The sequence below is a fragment of the Panthera onca genome, chromosome A1 (assembly GCF_046562875.1).
Source record: "Panthera onca isolate mPanOnc1 chromosome A1, mPanOnc1 haplotype 2, whole genome shotgun sequence".
Lineage (NCBI taxonomy): Eukaryota > Metazoa > Chordata > Mammalia > Carnivora > Felidae > Panthera > Panthera onca.
The window spans coordinates 92628242-92646528 of NC_138339.1; the positions used below are offsets into that span (position 1 = coordinate 92628242).

The 18287-nt window shown below is 40.1% G+C and overlaps 1 protein-coding gene across 5 annotated transcripts in view; it reads right to left on the reverse strand.

Moving 5' to 3' along the window:
* The window catches only part of VCAN (versican), a 120114-nt gene extending 101840 nt beyond the window's left edge, over positions 1–18274 (reverse strand). The window contains exons 1-3 of one of the 5 annotated variants that reach the window (XR_013556167.2): positions 17710–18273; positions 6170–6245; positions 1036–1413 (exon numbers count right to left, since the gene is read on the reverse strand). Coding sequence is in view for 4 of the 5 variants with exons in the window: in XM_060637747.3 (XP_060493730.1) it covers positions 1036–1413; positions 6170–6239 (448 nt within the window). In the remaining variant the exon portion in view is untranslated. Of the gene's footprint in view, positions 1–1035; positions 1414–6169; positions 6246–17709 lie in introns of all 5 variants that reach the window. The other 4 variants (XM_060637747.3, XM_060637744.3, XM_060637746.3 and 1 more) reach the window with 4 other exon arrangements.
* Between the last annotated feature and the right edge of the window lie 13 nt (positions 18275–18287).

Here is an 18287-nt window from a genome sequence, read left to right on the forward strand (position 1 = left end):
TATTTAGTGGATGCCTGCACAACATAAAAATAGATTGACAGGAGACAGTAACAGAATCTGAACATAAAAGAATGTATAGTAAATTAATTCTCTGCATCTGAAATTCAAAGTATTTCCTTTTGGCTACAGAAGAAAGTTTTAATAAAACCCTCTGTATATATTTCTGAAAGGTAAATATTTTATAGGAAAATGGAGGGATGGAAGAAAAATCTGTTCTATCATGTCTGGGTATTAGAATTTTGCTTAATAACTTGCCAAAATACTCTGTTTCCAAGAGCTATGGTATTATGTGTGTACCCAATTAAAGCAATTTTTCTTTGCTTTGTCTCCTAACTTAAATTCAAATGACATACAAACCACCACTGAAAGAGGGCTAAAATGAAAATGCCTCATTGCAAGCCTTAATGTATAACAGTTAGTGTATTGACCTTTAAAACAAAAAATTCACCGAGTTTTATTTTGATCCAATGCAAATGTTTCTTAGGTCCTGGCCTTTCTAAGGCACTGTGACATGTACCATGATACTTATTAAATACCCTATTTCTTCAATGTAAGTTAAGGTAGAATTTATATTTCTTAAAAAGAAACTCAAAGATTTTAATAATTATGCTAGGACAGTGAGAAAAAGGAGAAAAGTTTTGTGTGTGTGTGTGTGCGTGCGCGTGTGTGCGCATGTGTGTGTGCATACACACATGTCGTAAAAATTAAAATGTAGATCAGCCTTTACGGTCTTAAAAAGTAATCACAGGTAGGTCAAAGTAAGGAAATAATTAGTTCTTGAACTATTTATCATGTCTTGAGCTATTCATTAATTCCATTATACTGCACTTTCCTGAATCAGTGAAGGTGCTGTGCAAAATGTCACCTTCCTTGACCCTTAAAGAAGTAACAGTTCATTTTTGGTGAAAGGCATGAACTGTTGAAATGACTGATGTTTCTTCCACTTGTCCAAACTCCGAACACCATTTACTTCAAGTACTGCTTCACAACACTTCTGAACCAGGTATCATGTCTTACAGATTTGGAAAGCCTTACCGTCCACTGCCAATGATACTGTGTCTTGTGTGTCTTCAATCCCGTACATGACATCGCAGCGGTAGAGGCCCGCGTCACTTGCGCGCAATTTGACCATGGTGAGCGAGGCATCCCCGACGACCTCGGAATGTGTAGGCACGGACACTCTCCCCTTATAGCCCTGACCAATCTTGATATTCCCATTTTGGGCTACAAGAACAGTAGTCTCCTTCAAATCTTTTCCACTCTTGTCCAATTCAATCTTAGACCATTTGATTCTGAGAAATTCGCTAGAGGTGTTGTAACTGGGTGGTAACGTAGGCATGGTTGAAAAATGACAAGGGAGATTGACTTTTCCAGAGAGGGAGCCCTTAACAGGTGGGCTTTTTTCCACTTTGACTAGGAGAAATAGAAAATACAAAATTAACAGTCCTAAAAAACTCAACCAAGTCTATTAAATAAGTGAGTGTGGCTAAGAAACCCTTACAAGTGGTTTGGTTACTTTTTCAATAGGTGAGATAATTAGAATGAGTTTATATACAAAGAATAGTATACAGTTTTAACAATGTTTCACAACAAAGATATGGCTTAAAAATGCTCATCTTTATGTACTAAAAATATAGCATTCATTTTAACGTATTTGTAACTTAGAGTTCAATATGTACAAAATAAGTAATAGAATAAGGCATGTATAGCAAGGTAAGCAATTAAGAGCAAAAGGAGACTAGAATTGGTAATGTGGGTAAAAGATCGGACCAATGTTAGGAAGAGCAATTGAAAGAATTTATATCTACCTGTCAGAAGAGGAAAAACATTTAAGATAACTGCCACATTACCTTAGAGGAAATGAAAATAAAATTCAAAGAGGAAGTGAAAATTAAAAAATATATATATTTCAGTAGACTGGAGCAGGAAGAAGTCTAACACTTGAAGGACCCTCATTTGGTTCAGCGTTTGAACCAAAGGCTTTCATCATAATAACAAATCCAGCTGCAATCACTTTGCAGTGAAACATTACCTCTTAATTATATCCTGTGTGTGGGGGTGGGGGGGGTAGGATTTGGTCTGTTCACCTAACCCCCACCTAAAGTATTAATCTGCAGAATGTCTTTCTGTTTAAGCCCTTAAAATTTTAAGGCGAAAGAATACCTTGAGTGCAATTTAACAGTATCATATGCAAAATAAATGACATTTATTCTTACAGGAATCCATAACCCTTTCCCACCACTTCCTCCCATTTTCCAGTCCTGACTAATTGGCTAGACAATGTGCTGGCAATAACGATAGATAGAAATTATGTTCATACACAAACAATCCTACTTCATGAAAATATGATGAACAAGTTAAAAGTAGCCTCTAGCTGGAGTGAAATAATAATTCTTAACAAAATGATGTGTATGTAACACTTAGTGTGTTAGTAGTCAAGGTACTGGGAACATATATCTCAATACAGACATGTATCAGAAATGATATAGCTGTCAACATAGCACTGTGGATTCAGTTGGGGATAAGTCATTTTGAAAATTTCAGGAAGATATGGAGATACTATGCACTTTAAGAAAAAAATGCTCTTTATTGTTAAAGATTGAAATTTAACTTCTTAAAGGCTGGACTATAAAATCTCTCATATGATACAAATAAATCTAAAATAACCAATACAATATTATATTTACTGTATTTATGATAGAAATCAGTCATATATTTCTAATTTATAGTGGTCATAGCTGTCATACATTTCTTTATCATCTTACTAATCTATATATAACTTGCCCCAAAACAGGATTTAAGGCACTTAACAAAATTAAATAAAAATACACTATTAACTGCACTAAGTTAGTCTTTTAAATGTTACTAAGATCATAATCACCTTTAAATACAGTATCAAGGGAATAATTCCATTCTATTAAATTCTTGGCTTATAAAATAAATTGTCTTACTTAAAGCTCACCCTCAGAGTGAAACTAGTCCAATCTCTTACTAAGCATGCTCCACTGCGAGGAAGTGACATTTAAGATCCTAGCTGCCTGCTGACAGACCTGGGCCAGAACACAAGTCTCCCCACAACTAATCAAGGAATCTTTCAACTTTGGTACTTATGGGGTTCTTCCTCTGTCCCTAAATTAGTGTTAGTTCCTTTGCAGAGTCTACACCCACTCTATTTCCATCTCATCCTATTTCTTAAATTGTTATCTGCACGGACAGCAGTTAGCAACTTGATCTTTTAAATAAATCTATAAAGTCCGCAGGGGACTCCCTACCTGATTTATAATCCCTTGATTTGGCCCCCATTAGGAAGATGATGACAACACAAAGGTTGTTTGTTTGTTTGTTTGTTTTGCCAAGAATAGGAGTTCTGAGAAGGAAAGGGCTAAGTATTCTATGATCTAAAAATCTCCATTTACGCTATGTTCTAGGAAAGCTCATTTCCTTCCTAAAGAATTATTTAGATGATTAACATTACCACAAAGTATTGGTTTTTTAATGAAAAAAAAACAGCTTTACCATCAACCTCAATTATGATATAAATTATGAGATTCTTTATCATCTCCTTAAAAATGAGTTTAAGATAAGTGACATCCAAGTCCTTAATATTTATTACTAAGCTATCATTCTTTTCACAATTTTAGATGTGTAGAGGCAGATATGAGATGGAATCCAATGTATCCAATTGGAAGGTTTCTAAAACTCCAAGTATTACTCAGTAACTGTGCTGTTATGTAAAAAGATATTGGAACAAAATGATCTCAAAAGGCAAATTACCCAAGGGTTATTTATTGTTCTAGATGTTTACAGATACAAGGAAATCAAAAGCTTTGTTCAGATATAAATATATATTCATGTAGAATCTAGTCTTAACAGCAGGATTAACAAAAAGCTGTGTGGTCAAGTCTTTTGTGTATAAAATCTTGAGTCTTAATGCACTGGGTCATAAGAACTAAGCTCACTAAATCTAAATATTTTAAGGAAGAAACTAAGTAGTTCAGAGAATAATGTTTACAGACTATACATGTTTTTTTTTAATGCTACCTGTAAGAACTTGTCTGAAACTGTGAACAATGCAAGTAGTAAAAAACGAAAATTAACACAAAGTTCACTGTTCCCACCACATGGTTTGTGGTCTATATGAGTAGCGTAAGGGAGAAATCTCTAAATAACGAATGATCAATTGCCTTTCATTCTCTGTCGGTAAATTCTGTGGAGAAGAATGACATAAATTCCATCTATACAATTTGACCACACACACACACACACACACACACACACCCCTTGGCCAAATAAAGGTCAGATTGAAAATATGAGAATTTATTACTCTCTAGGGTGATAAATTTCACTCTGTTGTTCATTCATTTGCTCATGACTGTGGAGAACTCATTTATTAATAGTAGAGGAATATTCAAATAACTAGGTAAGCACTAGATAATCAATAAAATAGGTATTGTTAAAGCACAGAACACTTCATGCATTAAAATAAAGCCAATAACCAGTGGACGAGGTGTTCATTAATGTTAGTTATTGACCTTTTGAGTGCCTAGGAATAAACAGAGAAAAGCTTAAGATGAAAACACTTGTGTTAACTCCTAACAAGTTATTGCTGTGTATCCTACTATAAACTGGCAAATTTGTTTTATTTGGATCTTACGTTTTCAACTTTTGTGCCTCATATGAAAAAATTAAATTCTTCTGAAATTAGTCCCAACTAATTATATCTCTTAATCATGATCACAGATTTACAAAGAACTTGATTCTTGGAATAAAGTGTAATATAGTGATTCATAGCATGGATGATGGAGCCTGCCTGCCTGGGTTCAACTCCAGGTTCTGTAATTAAACTGCTATATAATCTTCTACATTAGGTAGGCCTCCAAACCTTGTGGTAGTGCAGTTTCTTCATCTGCCAAATGGGGAGAATAGAAGCATCTGCCTCATTGGAGAGTTAAGATTCAATAAATTAACTATGTAAAATACAGAAGACCTGGCATGTAGAAATTATTCAATATTGCTAGCTATTATTACTGTTATAAAATACTGTCAAGGAGCTATATCATAAGTGCTTTTGGTTTTTTTCCCCATTGTTTATGTGAGTGCTTTCTTTGCTTTAAGCAGAAAGTCTAAACTCTGTTTTAAGTGTCCCTCAAGTCTCTCCCATTGTTTTCTCCCCTTCTGTTACTACCCATCTAAACCTACAAATAACAAATTTGTTATTCCCCTTCTGTTACTACCCATCTAAACCAACTCTCTTTCTATATTTCCTTTTTGTGTTCTCCCTTGTTACTGGGTGCTATTGTCCTTCCCTGTCTGTGACCTTCACCTGTATTTCCTGACTACACTGAAGGAAATAGCGCTTGGGCTGTTAACAGATTGGTGGAGCCTAAACTCCGACAGCCATCTTGGTCATTCATATCTCAGTTTAAATGTTACTTTCTCAAAGAGGCCATCCCACCTTCCCCCTACTCAGGCACTTCTTTATCATATTACTAAGCTTTATTTTCATCAATCTGAAAATACCTGGGTTATTAGTTTATTTGTTTGTTGCCTATATCATATAACTAGGAGATTAAGTTTAATGAAATAGAGAAAGAAGAAAAGAAGAGAATAGAAAAGGAAGGGAAAGAAGGAAAGGAAAGGAAAGGAAATGAAAGGAAAGGAAAGGAAAGGAAAGGAAAGGAAAGGAAAGAAAAAGAAAAGAAAAGAAAGGAAAAGAAAGGAAAAGAAAGGAAAAGAAAGGAAAGGAAAAGGTAATATATGTGGAGGGTAAAATCCTGGCTGTAAGCCTGCTCTTTATCTTTTTGACTCTTCTCACACTCTAGCCTCCTGAGGGTTTGATAGTCTTTCTTTATAGGAAAGGCTTTGAGTATATTGAAGATTACAGATTTTAAAAAATACGTATATATGAGCACTTTTGCAATCTGAAAGTAATCTTGGAATTTATTGAAAACCCACTTGCTTCTTTAGCATCCTGTTCATTATTTCATTTTATTTAAAACCGTTTATTAAATGAAAAATAATATTATTTCAGCTGAAAGTGTTCAGCACTATAAATCACTAAATAGATCAAAAACTAATTCTTTATTCTATTGACTCCATATGGCCATTCTGTGCTCTAGCACTTAAATTTTATTTCACTAAACGCCAAAAAAACTTAAACCACACTCACCTTTATGTAGTGCATGGGTTGCTATTAAGGTAGAGCACATCCATAAGATGCTCTTTATATTGATCAACATCTTGTCCTGGAAATGAAGAAAAACACAAAGGAAATCATAAGCATTCAGGTTTGCGGTGGGCCATAAGTCAACATGCTATTTTGTGCATTGTATATAGTAAGAGTACAAGGTACAGCTCCTCTTAGATTGTAGAAACAGGAGAGAATTCGTAATAGGAAAAGTCATCCCAACACTTTAATTATTAGTTCGACTCTCACCCAATGCAGTAGTTACCAAAATAATCCCAAAACCCAGTTTGGGAACATATAACAATATAGATGTGTGGGACAACCGCAACCCGGTGGGCTGGAGAAAGAACAATAAAGACCACAGCCGAAGTAACTAGTGGCTAGGAATGGGCACAAAGAGGGAGAGGTGACCACAATGTCTATTTAGAAACAGGAAGCTGGTCACAGATGGAGCAAAAGAAGATGGGGAACCAATAGGGAGAGATGTTGAAAGAAAAGGATTCATATCAAATGTGAGGTGGGAAAGAACATGGTGGTGGCTCATGCACATGCTATCAAAACAGGCAATAAGGACTTCAGCAGGCTTTTTAAAGCACAGACTCAATTTAGTTTCTAGGAGGCTGAACAAACAAAACAAATGTATTATAAGGAGCTGTTAATTACAAAAAGACCAGGCTTGCCATGAGTTTTAAAGCAGTTCCAACAGTTCTAAAGTCTGAAGGGTGAAAAAAAATAAAGAAAACACTCTGTTCTGAGAGTCAAGAAACCCTGCCCTGGTTTTGCCATTAATTTATTGTGAGGCTTTGGGGAAGACATTTAACAGTCTGGGTCTCAGAATGGTCCCTTCCAGCTTGAATTTCTATGGAGCTGTAATTATGAGGCGGATAAGTACCAGTGTTGGGGACCATCTGGAAAGCAAAGAGCCAATCTCAGAAGAACTGCAGATTACTTGATCCCCAGGGTTCTTCCCTCCTTAGCTGCATTTAGAACTATTCTATAACAGGCACTCTTGGTTGGGTACTCAGTAGCCATTCTTCTTTCTCCTTTCCAACAATACTCTGATTCCATTCTAGTATCTATCCTCTTTTACACAGCCATACACTTTAGAGGAGCCTGGGTCAAACCCAGCCAAAGGGAATGATGCTGATTATCCTAAGTCAGTCACACTGCTCCCATTCATTTTGCCAACGATTGGTTTTGGAATGAGTACATGATACAGTTTTTAACTAATGAGATGTGAGGGGATCTCAGCAGGATAGACGGGATGCTCCTGGGAAAGGTATATTCACCTTAAGAACAGGAAAAAAAGAAAGAGGTGGTTGCTTTTCTTCGGGGAATACTGTCACAATAGGTTACTTCTTCTCAAACTGGTGTAGCCTTCTTGTGTCCATGAGTGTATAAGATAGCCTCTGGCGACAAAGCTGAGAAAGAATCAGGACAGCTAGGTCTTAAGCCCTCAAACATTAGGCCAGAGTAAGCTGTCTCTCTGAACTTCTTTTTAAACGAAATAAATTCCTTTATTACATAAACCCAATAAAATCAGGGATTTTTGATACTTGTAGCTGAAGGCATCATAACACATTTGAAATAATGTCCTAAATAACTTCCTAATATCCTCCTTAGAACATATATAAATTCAATATGAGTTAGGAAACCTAGACTGAAAAGACGTAAATGCTGTAAAATCCAAGTCCAATTTGAGTTCAAGTTTAATTTCATAATTATGACAGCTACTCCTTTTTCCTTGCTATTTGTTTCCCTTTAATTGCTTTATTTTATATATTGTGAAATAAGAATTGGAACCTCTCTATAACAAATCCTTGCTACAGATGATTAATCTTGATAATTAAGTTTATTATTTATCATATAATTAATGGAATATGTAGTAGACACTATTAAACACTAACTGTAAAATTTAGTTTCTACATTTCCATAGTTCTTATAAGCTACCATAGCAAGCAGAAAGTATTCACTTGTGTTTCAATGCTATTACAGTATTTCAGAAAAAAATAAAAATATCACTTCCACATATTCTATACTTTAAAGCTGCCAAAGTGAAATTTTAGGTTGTATTATTAAAATCTATTATGGGGCGCCTGGGTGGCTCAGTCAGTTAAGTGTCCAACTTCAGCTCAGGTCATGATCTCGCGGTCCATGAGTTCGAGCCCTGCATCGGGCTCTGTGCTGACAGCTCAGAGCCTGGAGCCTGCTTCTGATTCTGTGTCTCCCTCTCTCTCTGACCCTCCCCCATTCCTGCTCTGTCTCTCTCTGTCTCAAAAATAAATAAACGTTAAAAAAAAATCTATTAAAGAAAATGAATTCCATAAGTATTAACTGAATTTAAGAAACATTTTTATAAAAATAAATAATTTCCTATCATCATGAAAGAAAAAAATTGAGAACAGTTTTTTTTTCATGATGGTAGGAAATTATTTATTCAGGAAATTATTTATTTTTTCAGGAAACTTTTATTTTATAATCATAATGTTAAAAGTCTGGTCTCCATTTTCAAACAACCCTGAATTCAAGTTCTGAATCCTCTACTAATACTCTGTGATTTGGGATAAGTGACTAACTCCCTTATTTTCAGTAACTTCTTAATTATGAAAAGTAGTACTTAACTGTTGGAGTGAACGTGAGGATTGATAAAATAATGCATATGAGATATAGGTCAGTGATACAGTGTATTCAGTACTCAATATTTCTTATTAAAATTATTAATTCAGGTTTTCTATAGATGTTCTCTTTCTGTGTTCATATCACTAATAGTAAAAAGAAAAGTATTGGAACCTGTTGGATATGAAAATTATAATCTAGGTTACCATTATAGAAGCAGTGTATAACTTTATGCTTACAATAAATTGCCATATAACTTTTTGCTATATGCTTTAACTTATTACTTGTAAACAAACATGTTTTATCTCCTCTGTAGAACAGCTGTCTCTGTAGAACAGACCTAGTATCACGTTCAACTTGCTAATTACCACAATATTCCACAGTGCCAGGTTCAGAGTAGATGCTTGAAAAAGGTTTATGGGCCAAATGCATGACCAATGCCTCTATTTACCAGTTCTGAAACACACTTTGAAGAGAAATGCCAACAATCTCTTAAGAATGTGGGCATGTAGGGTAATTAACACCTGAAATGCATTTAAACCAGTCCAGTTGAATGTGTACCATGACACAATAATATCTGATGTTTGTCAATATTTGGAGTGTCAGATCTCCTAACAAAATCAGACAAGGTGTGACCTTGACCCAGGGATGGGTCTTTTGCATCCTAATTTTCTAAGACCGATACTCCAAGTCTAACGTTTTGCGCCATCCTTCACCCTTATAAAAGTGCCCTTTTTTAAGGGAGGGAGGAAAATGGTCTTTCATCTACAGAACAAATGTACTCACTGCTTGCCTTAAAATTGCCCCAAGACAAATCTAGGGAAGGAAGCCAGTGCATTAAAAATACAAGGGAGAAATCAGTCATGTTAGAAATATATTTGTATAAATAGGTTTCAATAAATTCCCAGCATTTAAAAATTGGAGTTTTCACAATAAGTCTCAGATCTCTTTTGAAAAATCAGATCAAACAATTCTAGGTGCATATTCCTGCTGGCCAATAATCAGCACTAGGCAAGGAGCAGCCTCTCACCTTGCCTTCGTGAACTCAAGGTTATCACTGGCCCCACTTGGTTTCTCATGCATTTCTACTCCATGCCTGTTCCCTCTAAGCACCTGAGCTTGCAACACTTGATTTAAAGAATGGCCATTTATCTCCTTAGTAAATATCTCAGAGTGATTTACTGACCTTAATTGCCTTAGAACTATATTTCTGTGGCCTCTTCCTGGGACTCTATAGGCATTCATTCCATTTCTCTAATTTTCTTAAGGCTATGTCCATGTTCACGGTTGTTAAGGCACACTGTTTACCTTCTGCATTTGATGTTGCTAAATAAGAAAAACTTTTAAAACCTTTTTTTTTTTTTTTTTTTTTAGCACCTCTCCAATACCCACTTCTATTTTTTTGCTCTTTGGTGTCTGTCTTGTAAGCATAATCTGCTAGTGATAACAAGTCTATCTGCAAAGAAAGACCTGAGAGATATGAAAGCCAGTGCCTATATTTAGCCTTCACTCCACTGTAGTCAATGAGAAGAGGAGAAAGTCACTGAACAATCAAGGCACAGCTGACTGAGGCTGTTTAATTGCCTGGGAGAACACAAGAGACAAGGTCAATAGGACTCCTACCATGAGACATGTCTTGCAGACAGGGTAAGAGCCATGCCCAGGATGGGCTGCCTTGAAGAAAGATAGCCAAGATGTTTAATATTCTCCCTTAATCTTGTGGAAGATCTGGTGAGCAAAGGGTGACTTAGGGACACAGACTTCTTGCCTTCTAGTCTTCAAATTAGTAAACCTAGACAACCAACTGTCCAGGACATCTCAACCACAAGGTGGATATAATGAGTACTACCTATCATATTGCTCCTGGGTGATTTCTCACAGGAGGAATCACTGTAATGCAGAGAAAAATCTCACGGTTAAACAAGAAATCTTATGAACTTACTTCAGAGGAGCAATGGCCCCATGTGAATTTATCATTAACTTCCAATTGGATTCCTGAAGCTGGACTTAACTAAGCTTTTTCATGTCATTGCCCCTTAGTGGTGCTCTTTTCTCTGCCTGACTCCTTCCTCATTACTCTATCTAAAACACTGCACTCTCTGTTCCCTTTCCCATGCTCTATTTTCACCAAAGCACATAGATGATGAGCCTTATGAGGAGCCTTTACAGTGTTTCCAGATTTTTGTATTAAACAATGCTGCAAAGGTTGTCCTTGTCCATTCATCTTGGGTGATATTTGTACCAATATCTATATGATAATATCTAGAATAAAAATTGCTGGGTCAAAGAGTATATGCAGTTTTAAATTTTTCTGATAGCTATTACCAAATTATTTTGTAAAGAAGATGGACCTATTCATATTGCCACAGTAGTATGTGAGAGATCCAATTTCCCTACAACCTGTCGAAAACAAATTTTTATCAAACTTTTTAAATCTTTACTGCTGTGGTTGAAAAAATAATGCAGCATATCATTTTTTAATTACTATTTCTTTAATTATGGATGAGGATGAGCAATTTCTCATATGACTAAAAACACATTTCTTCTTCTGCCAACTGCCTACATATCACATGTGACAGTTTTTAGATAGACTGTGGTCTTTCACTGATTTGTAAAAGTTCTTGTTATATCCAAAGAGTTATTAGCTCTTTGTCTATCTTATGTTGCTGATGTTTTCCAAATGTGTTATTTGTTTTTGTGTAAATAATTTGTTATTTACTCATACTTACCAGTCTGTTCTAGTATGGCTTCTGGATCTTTTCCTTTTAAAAAAAAATATTTTTTAAGCTTTCTTTATTATTTTGAGAGACACAAACACAGTGTGAGCGGGGGGAGGGGCAGAGAGAGAGAGAATCTCAAGCAGGCTATGCACTGTTAGCACAGAGCCCGACGTGGGGCTTGAACTCATGAAACCATGAGATCATGACCTGAGCTGAAACTGAGAGTCGGATGCTTAACTGACTGAACCACCTAGGTGCCCCTGGATCTTTACTTTTGCTTAAAACAGGTTTCTCTATTTCTATTTTATTATTTTAAAAATCCTATAATTTCCTCATTATTTTTTATTTATTTATTTTTAACATTTATTTATTTTTTGAGAGACAGAGAGAGACAGAGGGTCGGTGGGGGAGGGGCAGAGAGAGAGGGAGTCACAGAATCCGAAGCAGACTCCAGGCTCTGAGCTGTCAGCACAGAGCCTGACCTGACCCATGGGGCGGGGCAGGGGGGCGGGGTGGGCAGTTGAAACCACAAACTATGAGATCATGACCTGAGCTCAAGTCCGACACTTAACCCACTGAGCCACCCAGGCACCCCACCTCTAGTTATTTTTTAAATGTCATTCTCTACATTTCATACGTGCTCTATCTTAACTTTATTTGAGGATAAGAAATGAGGTAGAGGTTGACTCTTACTCTGAATGGACCAATCAGTTGTTTCCAAACCATTTGTTGAATAATCTTTCTTATCCACTGAATTTCCATGTCCATTTTAGTATATTTCTGGACTCTGTCTCCTGTTCAGTGAAACTAGACAATTTTTAAAGCAAAATGCTCCTATCTAACTCACTTTATGGATTTGGTAGGAAATATGTCATTTGGGTAATGGTATTTTTATTAAGATTATAGAATATATCAGTATGAGTCCCATGGATGTAATAAATTAACACCACTTATTTGTATAGTTTTTCATTTGCCAAAGTTTCCCAGAGATAGTCACCCTTTTGATGTGTATAACTATATATCCATTTAATAGATTTTGATATCAAGCTTTGTGATTCCAAGTCAAGTGTTCATTCTACCACACCACAGGTGATAGCAACTCAGTAATTTAAAAGTAAAAAGATTACAGCTTACATATTATGTATGTGTTTATAATAAGCTGTGTAATCTCATTTTTATAAACATAAACACCCCTTAAAATTCTTAGAAGAAGAAAGTAGGATATATAGAGAGAGGCAGAAATCAGGTAAATTTAAACATAGATCTGCATTTATGCCCTATTATAGATGACAGATCCATCCAGAGGAGTTTCAGGAAACATAACAGGCAAACACATTCAACAAAGATACTTTGCACTGACCAATGAAATACAACCACCCTGATACATTTGGGGGTAAGAAGCCAGCAGTCAATATAAATCAATCAATCAGTCAATCAATAAAACCAAAAAAACCTGGAGAATACATATAAATACAATATAAATGCATAAATGTATATGTGTGCGTATGTGTAGTTTACTAAACCTAGGCTGTCAGAGGAAGCTAGCAAAAATTCAGTAATTATCTCTACTTCCCTTTGTTCTGATTCCCAATCAGAGGGAGTACCAGCCTTGTGTTTTCTGGTAAAGTAGAGACCTATGCAACAATCAGCATGTTTTTCAGACTACAGCAACTCACCCCCAACAATGAGTGTTTGTGAGTCCTAACTGGTTTCTCTAGGTGGGTGGTGAAATAATCGCCTAACTATATTCACTCATTCTTCTCCTCAAAAGAACCATGTGTCTTGAGAAGTTGGCCTCAGTCACAGGGTAATATCCCATTTTAAATACAGTTTCCAGTGAGGTCTGTCCATGAATGAAGTCAACAAAAAGGTTTAAACTGCACTAGGAAAGAAGAGCTTGGTTATATGACTACTGGGAGACGGCCTTGGTGGATCTCTGTGCTCTCAAGCTCAATTAGTGACCAATTATCAACCACAAAGTACTTATAATAATGAGGTGAGGAAAGAGAGAACAAAGACTATGTTTTTTAACATTAATCATATTCAGCCTTAAGTTAGCTTTTTAGGTCCTTTCAAACAGAATTTCCAAGCATGCAGATATAGGTATCTTAGAATATCAGAGACATTCCCCTCCAGTTTGTAAGCACAGAGAATTAGAGGAAACCTACATGTGTAAACATTTAAATCTAGAGAGATTCTTTTCAAACTTCAGTTTTTTAAAGGAGGAAATACAATTTAGGAATAACTTTTAGTTTATCTACTATGAAAAACAAAACAAAATTTGAGTTCTGACATAAATCCTCAGATTGTCTTAATCTCATCCCTCTTCCCACCAACCATAAGATTAAGGACTGTGGACTTCCTGCTGGAGGAAGTCATTGCTCAATCACTTTGGAATCCATTGGAACCCTTTGCTGTATTAGTTGGGACAGGCATACACAATTGTGAAATATTCCTTTCTTTATTGAGGAATCAGCACTACAAGTCAGTCCCTGGGACCTTCTGCTTGATATGCTCTTACCTCCAAGCCACATATTCTCCAAACAGGGAACAGATTTTTATCTCAGGAAACTAGTTGTTGCTTCCACTAATGGTTTCCCATTTTTATATTAAACTCACAACATCCTATTTTAGGACTTCACATGAATATTTGCATGATAGGTTTGGCACAGCTGTCAAGCAGTGCTTAAAATAATTTAGGTCACAGCTTTTAGAAGGAGTCAAAAAGAAAGGGAACGTGAATCAATTAGATATGAAAATTTGAGATCTCAGAGAGACTTAAAGTCCCGTTCTTCCGAGGCAAAGCGAGGAAGCAGGAGAGTTTAAAATGCAGCGTGTAAGTGGCAGCGTCTAGACTGTGCCACATTCCCCCGGGGTTACTAGCTCAGTCGTTTCATAAATATGTGCTGTGTTCCCACTGTAGGCGGGACCGAGCTAAGGATCCTGATGCCCAGGGACCTGAGTTACACCCCCAGCCCCTTAATGTTTGCGCTCATTGGAACTTCATCAGTCCTGTAATTGACTAAAAATAGTCTTCAAACTGACTTGAACATATTTAAAAAGTCAATATATGGAGCACAGAATAAACTCATGTCATTTTTCTGCCAAAAAAAAAAAAATCTGCTTGGAGTATATCTTTACTTTCTCCCTGTCAAAAGGCAAAAACTCCTCCTACCACTCCCAAGAAGCGAGAAAAATGTTTTTCAAACTGTTAATAAGAGCGTTTAGCACCTTCTGGACAGCAGTCGGGTAGCCTGTAGCAGCAGCCAGCAGCCTCAGCGCCGGGTGCGAGACCACGGAGCTCACACCAGTGAGCCCCGCCCCGCCCCGCCTTTCCCCGCCCCGCCCCCGCCCCCACCCCCGCCCTCCGGAAAGAGCAAGGCCCCGCCCTTATTGGCCTCTAGGCGGGGACCCGAGGCGCCCCGCCAGCCTCAGGCTGGGCGGACAGCCGGTTCCGCGCAGCAGTTGTCTCTGAGCCCAAGTCACACCCGTCTCGGGCCGAGAGCTGATGTCCCAGCCCACGTGGCGGCGGCTCGTGAACTCCGGCGCATCGAGGAGCGCCGGGCGCTGTTCCTACCTCCGCGCCTGCTGAGAGAGTGAGGGTCGGCTGGCGGCCCCAGCCCCTCAAAAGGGCTAGCTTCCTTCCATCCTGGCATGCCTCTTCAGTCGCGTTTGTTGTCGCGTATGGGACTTAAAATATATCTCAAAAGGAGACTCGAAATTCAGCCTCAAACCTCGAAACGTACCCTACCGGCCTTCTCCAGGCTGTTTGCATGCTTCATCCATATCTCTGTTCCTTTCTTTCACTTCTTCCACCGTCCCCTTCTTCTTCCCATCCCTTCTCTTGTTTTTCCTCCCGGGGCACTTCTTCCCCCAAAATTCCACGTTCGATTGTGTTTTGAAATTGAGTAAATTTAAACTTTGGATTAGGGGCCTTTCCTTTACAATATCCTGAGGCAGGGCCCTAGCATTGGGTTCAAGCGGCGAAGGGCTTTGGTACCGTTTCCAAAAGTAAGGCATTCTGTACTATATTTCTGAAAGTAATACTTAAGACTGAACATCAAGCCCTCCAAAACTTGGATCCGCCCCGGGCCATGTGTCCTTCTCCACCAAGCTGCAGACTTGGCTGAGAGCAGTGAGCACATCCCCGCGGACTTGGGAGCAAGCGCGCTTCCGTACCTCACAAAGGCAAGGTCTCCATTCCTGGTCCTTCAAACCCCTAGATTTACGTCGCATATTCTTAAATTTAAAACTAACGACTAAGGGCTCTTCATCATTGAATGTATGGTTGTAAAAGTGGCTTCCTTAGTTTTTTTGGTGGGGGGCATCGGGTTCCTCCCCCTGTGCTGAACTTGTCCATCAGGGGGCGCCCACATCCGCCACAAAACACCCTATTCCTAGACATCTGGGTTCTGCAAGCCCTTAGCACGCCAACTGGGGGCAGATCCGAGGGAGCTCCCAGCCTCTCTCGCTCCTCCCTCCTTGCCTGCTTCTGCCGATCCGGGAGGCAGGGATTTCACACTAGCCATTCATTTGTCAGCCGTGGGGGAGGGGACGTAGGAGCGCAAGAGACTGAGCAAAGGCTGGGAGAAGGGAAGGGAGGCAGAGAAGATGGAGCCAGAAGACGGAGAGACAAAGATGAGAAACGGGACATAGATAGCAAGACTGTCTTTCAGTCTGTGGGTGTGCGCACGGTGGGACAGCTCTCCCTAGGTTGCGTAGATTTCTCCTCCCTCCCGCTGTATCTCCCGGGGACAAGCAGGACTTGCTGGGGCGCAGCTGGATCGGAGAGCAAATAGTTTAAGCTATGACACTATTTTTCTACCTCGTTCTCCGCTGCCTAACACAGTGGCCGCTCCACGCCCAGTGACACAGACAGCGAGCCGGGACAACCCTGATGCCCCCATATCCGCGCGCACTAGGGATGTCGTCCGGAGGCGCCCACACCTCTGCAGGGTGGTGGGACGCTCCAGCCTAGGGCGTCCCCTGGGGCTCCCGGCACACGCTCTCCCTGGCCGCTCGGCTAGCCTGTAAAGTTGCTCAACTAGGGCCAAGAACTGGGAGGGGGTGGGGAGATGGAAGGAAAAGGAGAACTGCTGTTTTCGGGGCGAGAGGGCTGCTCCTAGAGGCCCGAGATTCGGGTCCCCGCGCCACCTTTGTCTGGAGAGCGCTCTGAGCACGGGGTTTGTTCGTTGAGACCACAGTGGAAGGCTCCACTTCGCTCTTCTGGGTGAGATAAAATTCTTGCACATCTCTGATGATTCAAGTCAAGCTTTTCCCGCCCAGGAGCTTCCCAGACCTCCGCGGCACTCCAACAACCCCACCCCCATACCCTGCTCCCTCCCGGCCGTCCTCCGCGCTCCGCGCGCAGGACAAAAGAACCCTGGGGCACCGAGGAGGGCCTTGACAGCCCCCAAGTCCCCAAAGAGACGCAGCCGGGGGACCCTGCCCATCTCCCGGCCGGACCTCTTCCCAGACTGCCTGCGGGCAGAGGGGGTCACGTCCGCCCAGGTCCCGGGCTGCTGGGGCGCAGGACCGTCCTGTCAGGAGCTGCCCTGGAACAGCATTCCAGGAACACCAGGTACTGACCACACACCAGGGGCCCGGGAACCAGGTGGCCCGCACCAAGGCGGCTTCGGGGACTTGCAAGTGGGGAAGTCTCGGGAGTCCCCATTCAAACTTTTGCCTCGAGCAGGTTAACAAAAAACAACAAAAAAACAAACAAAAAAAACGAAGAAGAAAAAGAAGAAGAAGAAAGAAAAGAAAAAGAAAGAAAGAAAAAAGAAAAAGAAAAGAAAAAAAAAGCTCAAGGTGCCATTGGTCCCTCCTGCTCTCCAGCTCAAGACCCCACGACTTTTCTAAGGGTTCGCTACAATTCTCTTCCCTCCCTTCCCCCAATTCCGTTAGTCCTTCTACCCCCACCCGATTCCGGACTTCTTTTGTCTGAATCTTTTCAGCACCACGGTCCCTCGGTATTCCTCTCTCCAAACGTCCTTCTGAAAGTTACCTGCATTTTTAAAGTGCATATATTTTCTTAACTTCGCCTTACAGCCAGTTCTCTTTGCTTTAATTAAAGTGTTCTACCAATTACAATGTACTTCGTTTTTCTAAGCTCGCTCGTCTTTTTTTCCTTTTTTTTTTTTTTTTTTTTTTTTTTTTTAAGGGGAACAAAAGAAACGTGATTACCTTGAAAGGCGGCTTATTGCAGTTTGGGGGAAAAAATCACCGCAGCGCTGAGCGAGTGGGCTCGGTGTTGCCGGGGCGGGTCACATAGGAAGCGCGGTGGCCTGGGGAAGCGTGAGGAGGGTGCGGGACGGTGCTGAAGGATGCAGGAGGATGCGGGGCTGGCCGCAGATCCCGGTCCCAGCGCCTGTCCACAGCACCTAATGTTCGCGGCTGTTGCTCCCGCCCGCCTGGAGTTCTTCCCCAGAAAGGCTCGGGGCAGCTCGCCTGCAAGTTCAAATGCGGGTTGTGACACCCATCATCATTATATCACTGTACCGTCAGCACCGAGGAGGAGACTCAGCGAGGAGGAGGAGGAGGAAGAGGAGGAGGGTTCATTCACGGGCTCCTGAAGCGCTCCGCAGCTTCAGCCACTCCTAAGAGCCCAGGCTTGGAAAGCAGGCAGAGGGGCGGAAAGGCAGCTCCCCGCGCCTGCGGTAGGGACCGCCTGCCTCCCTCCCCAGGCACTCCCACCTCTCGGCGTTTCTTCCTGACAAGAAGTACCAATCGGCTTGGGGACAGCAACGCTCCCCATTCAGCTA